Source organism: Durio zibethinus, chromosome 7, assembly GCF_047325235.1.
Source record: "Durio zibethinus cultivar Kanyao isolate XHJ-2024 chromosome 7, ASM4732523v1, whole genome shotgun sequence".
Taxonomy (NCBI): domain Eukaryota; kingdom Viridiplantae; phylum Streptophyta; class Magnoliopsida; order Malvales; family Malvaceae; genus Durio; species Durio zibethinus.
In genome coordinates, this window is record NC_143168.1 from 19,387,672 (window position 1) to 19,404,056 (window position 16,385).

The window sequence follows — 16,385 nt, forward strand, 5'->3', positions numbered from 1 at the left end:
AAACACCACTACAAAATTGCCACTAATATTCTATTTTCTTGTAGTGATTTTCATATACATTAATAGTTAATCACATTAAAATGAAGTACTAATCGCTTTAGTTTCATTGATAATTGATATCCATCCTCCTTGATATAAAAGTTAATAGAAAGTTTTCTAAAAAATGAAAAGAGTTAATACAAAGTTGTGTCATAAGACCGCTTATAAATAAAAATAAGTTTAATTACATTTTTACTAAACTAAATATTCCGGGTATGAATGGTTTTCTTTTTTTTTTTAACTAATACCAACATTATCTTTCACCAAACAGAAGCTGCCAAATGCAGATTAATAATTTAGCTTTTCAAGAAGCCGCCAAATGCTTGCATAAAGTTATTAAATGATATCAAACTTATCTTCAAGGGCAATAATTTCAATGAACCATGAAAAATATATAAATGTTGCACTTTTTGACAGCATTGTTCAATACATATGTCGTTTTTCTAAAATTTTTTAATTGATTTTTTATATATTTTATGATAAAAATATTATAAGTTTTTAATGAAATATTTAAATTATAAATATATTAATTAATATGATATTCATATTTAATATGATTAATTTTAAATAATAATATTATTAAATAAATAATCTTTAATATATCATTTTAATTAATAAATTTATAATTTAAATATCAAATTAAATATTTTAATTTAATTTAAAGTTCATTCATTAATATTAATCCTTTGGAAAAAAAAAAAAAAACCGCGGCTAGATCGCTGGACTCAATTATTGTACTCTTGAAAAAACAATTATAATTTTTAGAAAAAAAAAATTATACTATCGTAATTGATTTGGTAATAATAAACTCATTATATGATGTTGACTAATCAACGAACCTTCATTAATCTATTTTTTATGATGAAATGGGAAATTTATATACATTGAAAAAAATAATTATTTAATAATTTTTTTACTATATTATTTTTAATTATATTATTATTTTTTTTCATATAAATAATACGTACATTATTTTTTATTTAATATGTGAAAATTTGAAAATATATTATAATTATTTTAATAATATATTTTCATACTAGATTATATTTTTTATTTTAAAAATGTAGTTTATATAAAAATTATAGATTTTAAAAAAATAATTATTTTGATAATGGATTATGTTTTTTATTTAAAAAATGTAATCTTTTATAACTTTTTGAAGGTTATGAGAAATAAAAAATAGAATCGAGAAGGAAAGAAATAACAAGTACTTAAAAATGTGAAAGGAAAAGGGAAAAAATATTTTTTATTTCTTTTTTTTGGGATTTTTTTTCTTAGGAGGGAAAAGAAATAGAGGTTTGTGTTTTTTTTAATGAGTATATTTTTTTTTTCCTTTAGGAAAGGATAAAAAAAAAAGAGAAAAAAAAGAAAAGTTATAGATTTTTACATTTAAATAACAATTTGGTTTTTATAGCAATTTTTCTCTTACAAGAAACAAACAAAAATTACTAATAAATTATGAGAGACCATTTTCAAAATAAGCTTGGGGCGGATCTAATATTTATGAAGATTAAAAAATAGAATATTTAAAAAATAATAATATTCTTTAGGTCCCTCTAAAAATTTTCTTTGAACACTCTTTTTTTCATAAAATTAATAAATTTGAAAAAAAAAATGATATCAAAATAAAAAATTTTGAATCATCATTAAATTAAGGGTAATTAATATTTGAAAGTGAGGTAACCTTTTATGTTTCATTGTCTGATGGAATCGAATGATATCGTTGTTGTCAGATGGAAGTTAATTTTATACCAGCAAAGAAAAAACTTTGTGATATAAGATAGTAGGGTTTTAAACCAACGAAATATGAACAAATAAATATATATCTATACATTGTTTATTTATTTATTTTTTAAAGTATTTGGATTTGGTTTGTGTTTGATAAAAAAATTACTCTATTCGTTAAAATTCAATTCATTTAAATAATAAAAATTTACATTTAATTTGTATTCGATTTAATTAAATTAAATGAATTTATTTATAAATATAAAATAAATATATTTATGAATATATATATATATATAAATAAATATATGCATAAATAATAAATAAACCAACCTAGCCGAATATCTTTATGTTCAAACCTTGGCTTGACTTAATTTATTAATCCTGAACAAGAGCCGAGCTTTACAAGAACTAAAACGCTTTGTTCAAACTCAGCTAATTTAGTTTAGCCAAGCTCAAGCTCTAAACAAGCTTGCAGCATAATTAAGCTAAAAAAGGCCAAGAACGACCAATGTCTAGCGCATTTTATGTGGGCCCAGCACATGAAGTCAATTACTGACTATTGACTTGTCAACAAAGACATGAAAATTTAAAACATGATATGATAATATGATATAAATATAATACGCATATAAGATACAAAAGTGATATAATTTAAAATTTTAGTAATAACTATATCTAGGTTTAATAAAATCAAAAAAATAAATTTTATATTTTCGTATCGATATAATTTATAATAATAATTTTTGTATAAAACATGATATGGATACACAAATTTTAATATTTTATATAATACGAATACATGAATCGTTAAGTTTATGAAAAGATATATGAGGTAGACTTCTTTTTATAGAAACCATGGTTTTTTATTCTCACTTGTTATTTTGATGTGAGATGCAGGGCAGAATTATTTTTAAGTCTCATTTTTTTCACTAATGGTCATTTTTGGGTCTGTGAAATTTAATTTATAATAATAATTTTTATAAAAATTATGGATGATTTTAATATATTAATATATACCTATTAATGATGCAATATTAAATTGTGTTTCGAACTTAGTTAAAAGATATTCAAACTTAAAAGTATTAACTTGAAAAAGATTAAATGAGCTCTTATTGAGATTTTTAAGTGAACTTGTTCATGAATAGCTTATCAAAAAAATTTAAACAAACAAACCCTAAATGAATATAAATGAACCTTAAAATATGATTAGAATAAAAGATAAAAATATAAATTTGTTATTATTATAAACGAATAACAAACGAATAGTAAACGAACAGTAAACAAACAATAAACAACGAATTGGTTTTAAATGAATTTTAAACGAGTGTGTTGTGAACATAAATGAACCAAACAAACCTCTGCTCATGTTTGGTTCATTTAATAAACAAACATAAAAATTCTGTTTAAGATTGTTTGTTAAGCTTAATAAATGAATATAAATAAATAAAAACCAAACATATTCATGAACAGTTTGTCGAAAGCTCTATTCTTTTACACCTCTAATAGTTAGAGGAATTTTCTAAATAATATATTCATGAATATAAAATATTGGATGAAACAAATTCAAAATTTTGGAAAGAACAATATTTTCATAAGTTACAATCACCTTGAGATGAAGTCTATAGTCAATAGTACCTGAGATATTCATATATCATAACCCTATGGTAGAAAATTAAGACTATTTAAACTCTATAAAAAATAGAGTTTATTTTGATTTAAAGCAAATTATAGAACATTACTTTAAAACAAAGCTGTTAAGCAAGTTAAAAGTAGATTCAGAGATAAACAATGTACAAAAACATTAGATTTTGAATGAGAATTCCATTGTAAATCACAACCTAAAACCTATTCTATGAAATACAAAAAGAATAGAAGGTATAAATTAGTCAAATGGAAGCCCAAAAAGAATAAGTTTGATAAAAAGAAAAAATTTGTTAAAAGAAAAACTTCTAAGAAATCTAAATGTAAATGTTTTATTTGTAATGAAGAAAGGCATTTCGTACCATAACATCCTAACAAAGGAAAAAACGCTAAAAAAGTTATCAAAACTCTTGAAGAAACAAATTTGGAAATTTGTTTTGGAGAAAAAATTTTTAAAGATGAAATTATTTATGAATTAATCTCTGAAATATATTCAAATTTTGAAGATGAATATATTTTTATAATGAATCCTAGTAATATTCTTGAAATGAATAATCAAATTATTTCAGAAACCATAAAAGACACCTGCTAAAAATCAATAACTGACAAAATTAAGTGATGTTTTAAGACAAGAACTTAATATTTCAGATGATAGACTAGAAAAACTACAATCATTAAAAAAGATGAAATCTATAAGTTTTCTATTTATTCAAAATTTACATATTGGGTTCAAAGGCATATAGAAAAATATAGTGGAAACACTACAGCTAATGATTCTAATCAAAGATCAACAGATATCTGATTATTTACTAAAGAAAAATGAAGTGTATTAAACAAAAATACCCTGAGCTCAGATATATTCATTTAGGAATCATAATGATAACTATCAAAGCTCTATTTAGAATTGGTAATGATACACCAATCATAGCAATTCTAATTGATAAAAGATTTGAAAACCCTTTTAAAGCGGTAATATAAGGAATTCAATCAAATTTAGTAACATGAGTAGTTTGATTTAAAGTAAAAGTAAAGTACTTTATTTCGATCAATGATCCATTAATAAAAGACTGCCTATGACTTCAAATAATGATAAAAAAGTTAGGACTTCGAAACACTGCTCATTATTTATCCTTTAATTGGACATCTATAAATGAATTTACTAATCAAATTTATGCTTCTATTAAAGAAATCGATTCTATGGTTATATAAATTTTTGAACCTCAACCTTTTGATTTAGAAATCAATCCAAGATTAATGAATTTTAAAGATTTGTCAATACCCACTAGTTGGTTATTAGAAGGAATCACTGAACCTGCACCTTCATCAAACTAGTATAATTTTTTCCATCAAGAAATAACCTATATTTTAAAACCTAGATAACAATAGTTCTAGTAAAAACCTAGTATTACAATCATCCTCTCCAACACCTTTTTTCTCAAATAAAAAAAGTGCAGATACTAAAAGTCTCGAGAGTGAACAACTATTTTGCTCGCGTAAACATTCATTTCATTTGCAACCTTAATCTATAGGAATAAAAAATGTCAATATACCTATTTTTCCAAGCGATAGCCTAAGAAATAATCAAGAAAACTCTATTTATAACTCTGTAAATTTAGTTTTAAATTTTTTTTTCTCTCAAAAGTACAAAAAAAGAAGATATAAAAAATTTAGCCATCATAACCCAATACAAAATTGGAGATGATGAGGTTATAACATTTTCTAATAATCAGCCAAAAAAGTATTATATCTGTAGACACCTATTTGTGTCCAGGCCCAACTAGGGCTCATTGATGTACGGGCCCAAATAGGCCCATTGATATCTGAGCCCAACCAAGCCCATTTATAATCAGGCCCAATTAAGCCCATCCACGTCTAGGCCTGATTAGGCCTATTTAGGCCCCAACTAGATAGTTTTTTTATTTATTATTATATTATTATTATTTTTTTCTTTTTTGAGTTTTTTTTTTCTTTAATGCTTTCTTTTTTTGATCCAAATCACACGTGCACAAAGGATGAAATTGAGATCAGATTGGTCAAACACAAAATCGTATCAACTGGAATTTTGGACCCAAAAATCATGCTGGACAAAATACAATCCTAGGATTCAAGCCTGGGATTGATTCTGTCCGTTTCCTAAAATTATTCCTAAAACTGCCTATAAATTGGATTGATTCTATAGAAGACGGACACACAAAAATTTGGATAGAGAGTTATTGAAAAAATTTAGGAAATTTTAGGTAAAAACAGTTCTAGGAGTTTAATTTTGGGATTTTAGGTTTAATCTAAAATTGTGGGTTTGATCTTAGGTTTTTGGGTTAGAATTAGGGTTCAGGATGATTCTGGGAGGTTTTGGGAGTAATATAGGCAAAATTTGGAGAAATTTGGGTTTTTTTTTTCTAGAATTTTTGGGTTTTTTTGAAGAACTTTGAATTTTTCGATGAAATTTTTCGACGAAAATTGAAGTTTCCGGCAAGATTCCAACAAGGTTTCCCAAATCAGGCACGTTTTCCATATATCGATGGGTTTTTCAGTTTTTGATTCAATTTTTCGATAACATCCCCAAAAACTGACGAGATTCCTAATTTTCGATTGAATTTGTCGACGAATTTTCTATAGAGAGGGCAGAGGAAAATTAGCTAGAGAGAGAGAGAGAGGGGGGAAGAGGCTTTTGAGTAGAAAGGCAATAGACTTGGCTTATATATCACCTCGACACAACGTCATTTGGCAACTTAGGATTCACGTGAACCCGACTTAGGATCTGTGCACTGACTTGGTATCGACCTGACCTGATCGTAGGTTTTTTTTTTTCATTTTATTTTTCTTTTTTGATTTTATTTTTAACAAAAAATTTTTATTATTTTTTGGTTTTATTTAAAAAAAAAAGAGTTATTTCTACCACTTTTATTTCAAAAAAAAAAGAAACAAAGTAAAAAGAAAAAATGAAGTTCTAAAAAAAATAAATAACATAAAATAAAATTTGAGAGGTTTACTATTTTCTTTATGGAATAAAAGTTAATAAATCCGATGACGGAGCCTCTTCAGAGTAGGACACTAGTCTCTATGAATACTCCTGAGGTGAAAGAATTATCCTAAATTGCTACCAAACTATTGGGATAATTTTAAGGTTGATTTTCAATATTAAATTATTTGGTAAATCATAAAAACGATCAAGGCTTGGATAATTTGAAATCAAAATTGGTACCATCCTTGGATAGGCGCTATGGGGGTGCTACAACCTTCCCCATGCGTAACCAACTCTTGAACCTAATATCTCTTTTGCAGATGAGATCCAATTAGGTGGTCAATCACACCTAGACAAAAAAAATTGGTGGTAACTTTCTTCTAACCCATATCTAGTGATAGGTCCACGGATCTATGCGTTACGACAATTTGGTGACTCCATTGGAAACATTATGAGTCAAGCCAATGAATGATTTCTTATTATCCAAGCCTTGCTTAATAAGCTTAAAATTATTTTATTCCCTTTTATTGCTTATATCTACTTTATTATTTATTTTCCTTGTATATATTTACTTATTTAGTTGTTCATATTTACTTTTATTAGTTGTATATATATATATATATCTATCATTCATCAACATGTGCATAATATAAGCCCTCCACCCGGGCTCTACCTTTAAGAGGGAGTGAAGTATCTATGCCTTCATGAGATTTCATGTCTCTGCATGAGCTTGCGAAACACTCTCACTCAAATTGAACCCTTTCTGCTTGTAGCTTATGATGGGTGAAGATTGGGGTGCCTTGCTGGTCTATAATGGACCATGATATGGGGAACAATTTGAGAACCTTTTAGAAATAACCCAAACCATATATAATTAACTTTAGAAGCCCAACTATAGATAGAGCCTTATCTTCCCACCCTTTGTAGATAATCCAAAATTCTAGGTCATATTGTTATTTTAATTGCAATGTGATGTTTACTCTATGTTTTATTGAAATGACTAACTAATTTCTTTGTCTTATTTTTATTTTTTTTCCTTTTGTGCACATTCATAAATACGTTTACAAATTGCATAGTATTTGTACCCCAAAGCTATTTCAACAAAAACCCTCATAGATTCCACAGAATGTCAAGTTTACGTCTCATCTATGTTGTTTAAATGTGACTTTCCCATAGAAGTGAGGATAGAATCAGAAAAAAAGCAACAAAAAAAGGATATTGCTTACCACAAGATTATATCTCTACATTATCAAGAGAAGTCCATTTACTCCTCAAACATAATGATTTGAAAAGCCTATCAGACATGTGGAATGATATGACCCCTTCAAGGCATAAGGCTTTTTGTGAGAAGTTTAGGCATATTGCACATCTATTATCCGTGAAGATTGATTACTCATTTATCAAGATGATGGTACAGTTTTGGGATCCTTCCTATCGATGTTTCATCATGAATGAGGTTGATCTAGTACCAATAATAAAGGAATACTCAACTCTAGTGGGTATGCATCTACTATATCTAGATAGAGTATACATGAAAAAATACAAATTAGGAAGTCACAAGAAGCTGGGTCAGATCTTAAGAGTGGGAAAAGAGGTCATAAATTAATACATCCAAGAGAAAAGAGATCACAAGGGTATTCCATAAGAGATGCGCCCAGATTTCATTGTCAAGCATCCAGATGATGATCAGGGAATAGATGCATTTGCTCTTACCATATATGGATTGGTCATTTTCCTAAGGTTTTAGGCCACATTGAGATAGAAGTGGTGGATTTATTTGAGCATATTGAAAAGGGGTGTAATCTTTCACTAGCTATCTTGGCAAAAACCATCAGATCACTGACTTTTTGTAAGCAGAATGATAAAGCACGTTTCATGGGCTACATACCTTTATTATATGTATAGATGAAAAGCCGCTTTGAATGCAAGAAAAGTGCTTTTACCAAACTTTATTTCTATACTCAAAATCTGATTAAGGAGTTTTATCAGAGTATTTAGCCAAAAGTAAAGACTTAGAAGGAGTGGAAGTGTCTACTGCAAGGGCTCACAGTTGGTTAAGTAAAATGGTTAGTTTTTTGGATGAACAGGGGAACCTATGTTGTATCAATGTGGAGATGAGACAATGGTCCCATTTTTAGGTCTATGGGGGTCAACAAGTTTGCACAATTGATGGTAAAGAGATAACATGGATCCAAGCAGTTTACTCTTATGACCTCCAAACTCAGCCAGTTTGACTATTCATATGGGGAGCCTAGAACTTATCAAAAAATTGATAGTATGATTAAGATTGGGAAAAAGCCTAAAAAAGTCAGCGTAGGGCCATTAACTACTAGAGTCACTGAAGGCTATTTGATTTGAAAAAATAAAAAGGGTTAAGAGATTACATTTGTGCCTTAGGATCATCACTTACTAGTGGGCCAAAAGTCAGACAACAAGCTTTTAGAGTTAGAACATGAAATGGAAAAAGAGAAACTGAAGGAAAAAATTTTGAAGCTATAGGAAAAAAAGGACCAGTGGTAAAATAAAGTAAAAAAAATTAGAAATCTAAGTCCATAGGATCTCCAAGCAATATAGCAAGGCCCAGAAAGTTGTTAGAGAATGGGATGATACCCTTAAGGAGCTAAAAACACTACGACAAGAACATAAGAGGTTGCGCAAAAGTGTAGGCTAAAAAAATAAATAACACTAATCTGGTGCATAAAAATGAAGAGTTGAAAGAAGAGCGTGATCAAATAAAAGATACTTTTATAAAGGTTGAGCAGGAGAATCAATGGCTTTCAGATATATTCTGACTCTGACATCAAAGTTGAATGAATAAAAAATTCATGTCAGAACCCTCATAGAAAGGTATAGAGAGTTATCCTATCAGGTGTGATACGACAAAAGAGAAGGGTTGAAAAGATAAAGATACATAGAGCACCTCACAGCTTAGATAGGTAAGGCCGTGATTAAAGCAAGTGAGATGGCAGAAAAGGCTAAGGCACTGAGAGCTTCGATTACACCAACATAAGAGCATGGATAGAAATTGTTAAACTTCATTAAGGAGGCTAAGGACCAATATGAGCAAGTTAGGCATTTTTATAGAGGAACAATATTAGATTTGAGGTAAAACAGACTCCTGTGGAATAAATAAAAATTTTCTTTTATTGAATTTCTTTTAAGGGATTTTCTTTTTTATTTTTCTCTTTTTTTTTCATTTCCATGCATTTGCATCACACTTATTCATTCATTAGCATAACATTATCATTAATTATGGTACTAAGGTGCAAGAATAGATACACATCCATACAATACCCGGGCTAGAACCAAGAGGGTGGAATAGGACAATGCAAGTTGCCTTGAGAGGATAGAAAAAGCTCAAGAGGCATTGGAAGAAAAGTTGAGCAGGATTCTAAAAGCGTTAGAAAAGGCAAACAGAGGAAAAAAAATAGAGGGGGATGCCTCACTGGAAGCTACTGAATCAGCATATCCTCCAGGTTTTGGTTTACAATAAACTCAAATTGCTCTAATATTCTAACCTCAACAGGCAGCTCTTTCAAGATACAATTACTCGGGAATGACCTATGCACCCGATCACGAAAATATCTAAAGTTATGATAATCCTATTTATGTTGAAAATATAGCTGAACCTATTCAGCTTCTTACTATAGATGAGGCAAAAGAGAAAAAAAACTACAGATAGTTGTGCCCTTAAAAAGTTCTAAAACTGATCAAGCAATAAATAGGCTGAAAGAAAGATTATGGGCTATAGAGGGCATTGATTTTTATGGATCTATGGATGCAATGAAAATTTGCCTAGCACCAGATGTGGTGATGCCACCCAAGTTTAAAGTGTCGAAGTTTGAGAAGTATGATGGTACTAAGTGTCCTATCACACATATCACTATGAACTGTCGTAAAATAATGGCACATGCTAGTAATGAGAAGCTGCTTATGCATGTGTTTCAAGATAGCTTAACTAGATTCGCAGTAAGGTGATATGTTCAGTTAGATGAGACCTGCATAAAGACATGAAAAGATCTAATTAGATATTTTATTAATCAGTACTATTATATCATTGACATGGCTTCTAACTAACTTTTCCTACAAGCAATAAAAAAGAAGGCATCGAAATCATTCAAGCAATATGCTTAAAGGTGGCGGGATGTGGTTGCCTAGGTACAACCTTCTTTAATAGAGAATAAAACTATTATGCTATTTGTGAGTACTCTAAAGTCGCTTTATTATGAGAGGATGATAAAAAATGTGACTAAAAATTTTACTAATATGGTGATTTCAAGAGAGATTATTGAAAATGCCATAAAAATGGTAAGCTTGAAGGGGGTGAGTCTTCTAAAAGAACACCCAAGAAGAAGGAGAGTGAAACTTAAGCTATGAGTCTTGAAGTGCAGTAATTCATAAGCTACATTCGACCTACTTACCCTATATACCACCATACGGTAAACCATACTTATGTATCTCTTTATCAATTAATTACCCAATCATCTTATCCATATTCACCAAGATTTCCTGCTCATAAAGTCAGTACTACCAATAATAATAAAGAACCACAAAGTAAGGAAAGTGCCATCTTTGACCCTATACCCATAAGCTATATAGAACTATATCAAAAATTTTACAAAAATCATTTAATTGCTCTTATCCCTGCCAAATAGCTTGAACCTCCATATCCTAAATAGTATGATTTCAATGCTCATTGTGACTAACACTTTGGAGTAGCAGGATATTCTACCAAAAACTATGTTCCCTTCAAGCATAGAGTACAAAGCCTAATCAAGGAAGGGTTGATAAGTTTCGACACTATAGGGAATCCAACGCCCAATGTTAGTGGGAAGCCTTTACCCAGTCATATGATCAATGCTTTGGATGTGGGTGGAAAACATGTGAAAAAAAGAGTATATGAGCTTAAAATGCCATTTAGCCAGTTGTATGATGTCCTACATGAAGTAGGATTGATACAGCTAGTAATTCTATGCACCTACATGAGAGGACACATCCCTAATCAAAAGTGTAAGTATCACAATGGAGCTTCGGGGTATTTTATTGAGAAATATTGATAATTTCACCAATAGGTGTAAAAACTAATAGACTCTTACCAGATAGAATTATATGAAGAGTCAAAAGCCTCTGAAAACATCAAGGTGGCCATGACAGATAAGTAGGTGCCAAAATCTATCACTATACATTGTAAGGAGAGGCCACAATTAGATGGGAATAAGTTTGTTCCCAAACTAGTAGCTCTCAAAGTTCCACGCCCATTTATTTATAAAGATGACAAAACAGCACCTTGGAAGTATAAGTTTGAGATGATGACTCAGGGCAGAAAAAAAATATACCAAAATCTAAAATTGCCAATATAATAAAGGTAGAGGGCATAACTAGAAGTGAGAGATGTTACACTCTGACAACTTTGGAAAAAGAAAAAAAATCAGATTAAATTAGAGATTCTAGATGCCTTAAAATTCATGCTTGAAAAGAAGGCCTGCGAGTTTTTGAAGTTAGTCAAGCACAATAAATATTTTGTGATTGAGCAATTAATAAGATGCTAGCCAAAATTTCTCTACTATCACTTCTCCTAAACTCTAAACCACTCGCAATACTTTGTTAAAGGTATTGAATCAAGTTTATGTGACCCATAATGTCTCTGTAGAGTATATGAATCACTTGGTAGAGAATCTAGTGGTGCCATACCATATCTCCTTCAGTGATGATGAGATTTCATCGGAAGGTAGAAGGAGCATCAAGGCACTACATGTCACTATTAAGTGTAAAGGCCACATAGTAGCTAAAGTCCTTATTGATAATGGATCAGCTATTAATGTCATGCATATGTCCACTTTAGCCAAGCTACCCTTTGATATGTCCTATATCCAAAATAGTCAGATGGTGGTTCAAGCATTTGACGAGATTAGACGAGAGGTCTTAGGGGATGTTGAGCTACTTATACAGATTGGGCCTTGTGTCTTCAACATAACATTTTAGGTCATGGATATCTCTCTATCATATAGTTATTTATTAGGAAAACCATGGATCCATAAGGTGGGTGATGTCCCTTTTTCATTGCATCAAAAGATCAAATTCAATGTAGAAGGACAATTAGTGATTGTAGCTGGGGAAAAAGATTTACTGGTGATCCAACCTATAAATGCCCTATATGTGGAAGCGACAGAAGAATCATTAGAGTGCTCTTATCGATTTTTTAAACCTACTAATGTAATGGGTGAAAGACTTAAATTTAGTTAGATTATGATTAATCAGATGGTTAACAAAGGTTAGAGTATTGGGCTCGACTTGGGCAAAAGCCTTCAAGAGATAAGGGAAATTCCTAAGATTAAAGATTACAGTTGCAGATTGAGATTGGGTTATGAGATGAAAGAATGGCAAAGCAATAATAAAAGGGTGCAAAATGGGTCGATGATCTTCCCTCATTTAAATGAAACTTTCATTTTTAAAGCTGAAAAAGATACAAAAGTGGAACCAAAGTGGGAGAAAGCTTTTGCCAAGCTATCCATTCACATGGTGGATAATGGAAACCAAAACGAGAAAGCCTTGGTTTATCCCTACCTGTCAGGATATGAATTACAAAATTGAAGGGTCATCCAAATACCTATTATTTTTTATTTTTCTTCAATGTAATCACATCTCTTAATTACTTATGCCCAAAAACATTAGGATAAACTCTTATGTTTGGGCCTTTTATTTTTCATTATTTTAATAAAAGTAAGAGCATGCATTTTGTTCATTTCTTCCATTCCATTCATTACCCCATCAAAATTTTTTGCCAATATTTCCTATTCTATTAACTTTCAAGTCCCTAAATAAATACGAAGGTAATCATGACAATGATCCAGGATTTAACTTTGAAAATTCAATTAATACCGATGAACTTGATACTGAAGAAAATTCTGAGAAATACACTTTGTCCTCAGATTTAATGAGGCTAATTGAATAGGAAGATAAACCATTGAGCCTCATCAAGAAGTGGTTGAATTAATCAATGTAGGTGATGCCGAAAACAAAAAAGAAGTCAAGATTCGTATTTCACTCTCAGTTCTTAACCGCCATCAGTTAGAGGATTTGCTTTGGGAGTTTAGGGATGTATTTGCTTGGTCCTACCAAGATATGCCTAGACTAAGCATCAAAATAGTGGAATATAGGCTACCATTAAAGCCAAAATACAAATCGGTACATCAAAAGCTAAGAAGAATGCAATCGGAGATGCTATTGAAAATCAAAGAGGAAGTCAAAAAGCAATTTGATGTAGGCTTCTTGCAAGTGGCCAAATATCTTGAATGGGTGGCTAATATAGTACCTATCCCCAAAAAAGATGAAAAGATACGGATGTGTGTAGACTATAAAGATCTAAATAGAGCTAGCCCTAAAGACAAGTTTTCTTTACCTCACATTGATACTTTGGTGGATAATACAGCTTGACATTCAGTATTCTCTTTCATTGATGGATTCTCTGGCTATAATTAGATAAAAATGGCTCTAAATGACATGAAAAAGACCACTTTTATCACTATATAGGGGACCTTTTGTTATAAAATCATGCCTTCGAACTGAAAAATATAGGGACAACTTATCAGAGGGCCATGGTAATACTTTTTCATGACATGATGCATAAAAAGATTGAGGTGTACGTGGATGACATGATTACAAAATCCAAAAAGGGAGAGGTTCATGTAGTCAACCTTAGAAAATTATTTGAGAGGTTGAGGAAGTTTCAGCTCAAACTAAATCCAACCAAATGTACATTCAAAGCCAAGTTAAAAAAGTTGTTATGATTTATAGTCAATGAAAGAGGGATAGAAGTGGATTCAGACAAAATTTGGGCTATTCATAATTTATCCCCGCCAAGCACATAAAAAAAGGTTCAAAGTTTTTTAGGTAGATTGAACTATATACCCCGATTCATTTCTCAACTCACTCATAAATGTTACCCCTTTTTCAAACTCCTTTGGAAGAATAATCTTGGGGAATGGAATGAATAATGCCAATAAGCCTTCAATAAAATTAAGTAGTACTTATTAAACCCTCTAATATTAGCACCTCATGTTTCGATAAAACTATTGATTCTATACATAGTTGTATATGAGGGATCAATGGGATGTGTGTTGGGCCAACAAGATAAATTCGACAAGAAAGAGAAAGCTATTTATTACCTGAGCAAGAAATTCACAGAATATGAGTCTAAGTATTTATCACTAGAGAAAATATGTTATGCTTTAGCTTAGACAACTAAAAGACTTAGACAGTACATGCTTTACCATACAACTTGGCTTATAGCTAAACTGATCCCATTAAATACATCTTCGAAAAGCCCTCACTATCAGAAAAAATCGTAAGATGGTAAGAGATGCTTTTGGAATATAGCATAGCATATGTGAGCCAAAAAGTGATTAAAAGAAGTGTCATTGCTGAATTCTTGGTAGATAGGGCCGCTGATGATTATGAGCCCATGAAGCTTGATTTTCCATATGAGGAACTAATGGTCATCTCAGAGTTAGAAGAGGATGATGATGAAGAAGAGATATGGATGATGTATTTCAATGGAGCTGCTAATGCCATGGGGCATAAGATTGGAGTAGTTTTAATATCTCCAACAAAACATTACTATTCTGTTACAATAAGATTGAATTACAACTACACCAATAATATAGCTGAATATGAGGCTTGTGTCATGAGATTACATGCTGTTTTAGATAGGAAAATTGAAACATTAAGAGTGTTTGGGGATTCAGCTCTAGTTATTTATCAACTAAAAGGTGAATGGGAAATAAGGGATTCAAAGCTTATTTCTTATCACAAATACATCTTAGAGCTATGTAAACAATTCAAAGCAGTTCATTTTGAACACTTGCCTCATGAAGAAAATCAGATTGCAGATGCCTTGGCTACCTTAGCTGTAATGGTAAAGATTGCTTAGCCCATCAAATTAGATATCAAGGATGTACTAGTACATTATGCTAACTTGGAAGAAAATGAGGATGGCCACCCTTGGTACCATGATATTATGTGATATCTAAAGAATCAGCAGTACCCAGATCTAGCAATAAAAAATGATAAGAGAATCTTGAGAAGATTGGCTATGGGATTCTTTTTAGATGGGGAAATTTTGTATAAAAGAGGCAAATACCAAGTGTTATTACACTGTGTAAGTGCTTCTAAAGCCAAAAAGATTATTGAGGAAGTTCACAATGATGTATGTGGAGCACATACAAATTGGCATATAATGGCAAGACAGGTCATGCGGGTTGGATATTATTGGATGAAAATGGGAAAAGATTGCATTGATTATGCTTGAAAATGTCACAAATGCCAGATTTATGCTAATAAGTTAATGCTCTACCCAGTGCTTTACATGTTATAGCACTACCTTGGCCATTTTCTATGTAAGGAATGGATGTCATTGGTCCCATCACACCAAAGACCTTAAACGAGAATAGGTTTATTTTTGTGACGATTGACTACTTCACTAAATAGGTCAATGCCACCTCTTTTATAACTATGACTAGATTAGTGGTTTGCAAATTCATTAAAAGAAAAGATAATATATAGATATGGGCTTCTAAAAAGGATCATCTTTGACAACACAAAGAATTTGAATAACAAAATGATGCAAGAAATATGTGTTTAGTTTAAAATCAAACACCATAATTCAACTCCATATCACCCAAAAATGAATAAGGCAGTAGAAGATGCAAATAAAAATATCAAGAGAATTCTAGAAAAGATGATGAAAACATATAAAGATTGGCACGAAAAGTTACCTTTTGCTCTACATGCGTATCAAACTTTCGTATGCACCTCTATTGGGGCAACTCCTTTTTCCTTGGTTTATGGAATGGAAGCTATATTGCTAATAGAAGTAAAAATCCCATCTCTAAGAGTCCTAAGGGAAGTGAAGTTAGAAGAAGCTAAATGGATTCAGAAGCGCTATAAGTAATTGAACTTTATTGAGGAGAAGAGATTGACGACATTTTGCCATAGCCAATTATACCAAAAAAGAATG

At 30.7% G+C, this 16,385-nt stretch overlaps 1 protein-coding gene across 1 annotated transcript; it reads left to right on the forward strand.

The window, feature by feature from the left end:
- Positions 1–14,729: 14,729 nt before the first annotated feature.
- Positions 14,730–15,299, forward strand: LOC111277442 (uncharacterized). Its single transcript, XM_022863889.2, has one exon. The coding sequence runs from the start codon at positions 14,730–14,732 to the stop codon at positions 15,297–15,299; it is 570 nt and encodes a 189-aa protein (XP_022719624.2).
- Positions 15,300–16,385: the final 1,086 nt, after the last annotated feature.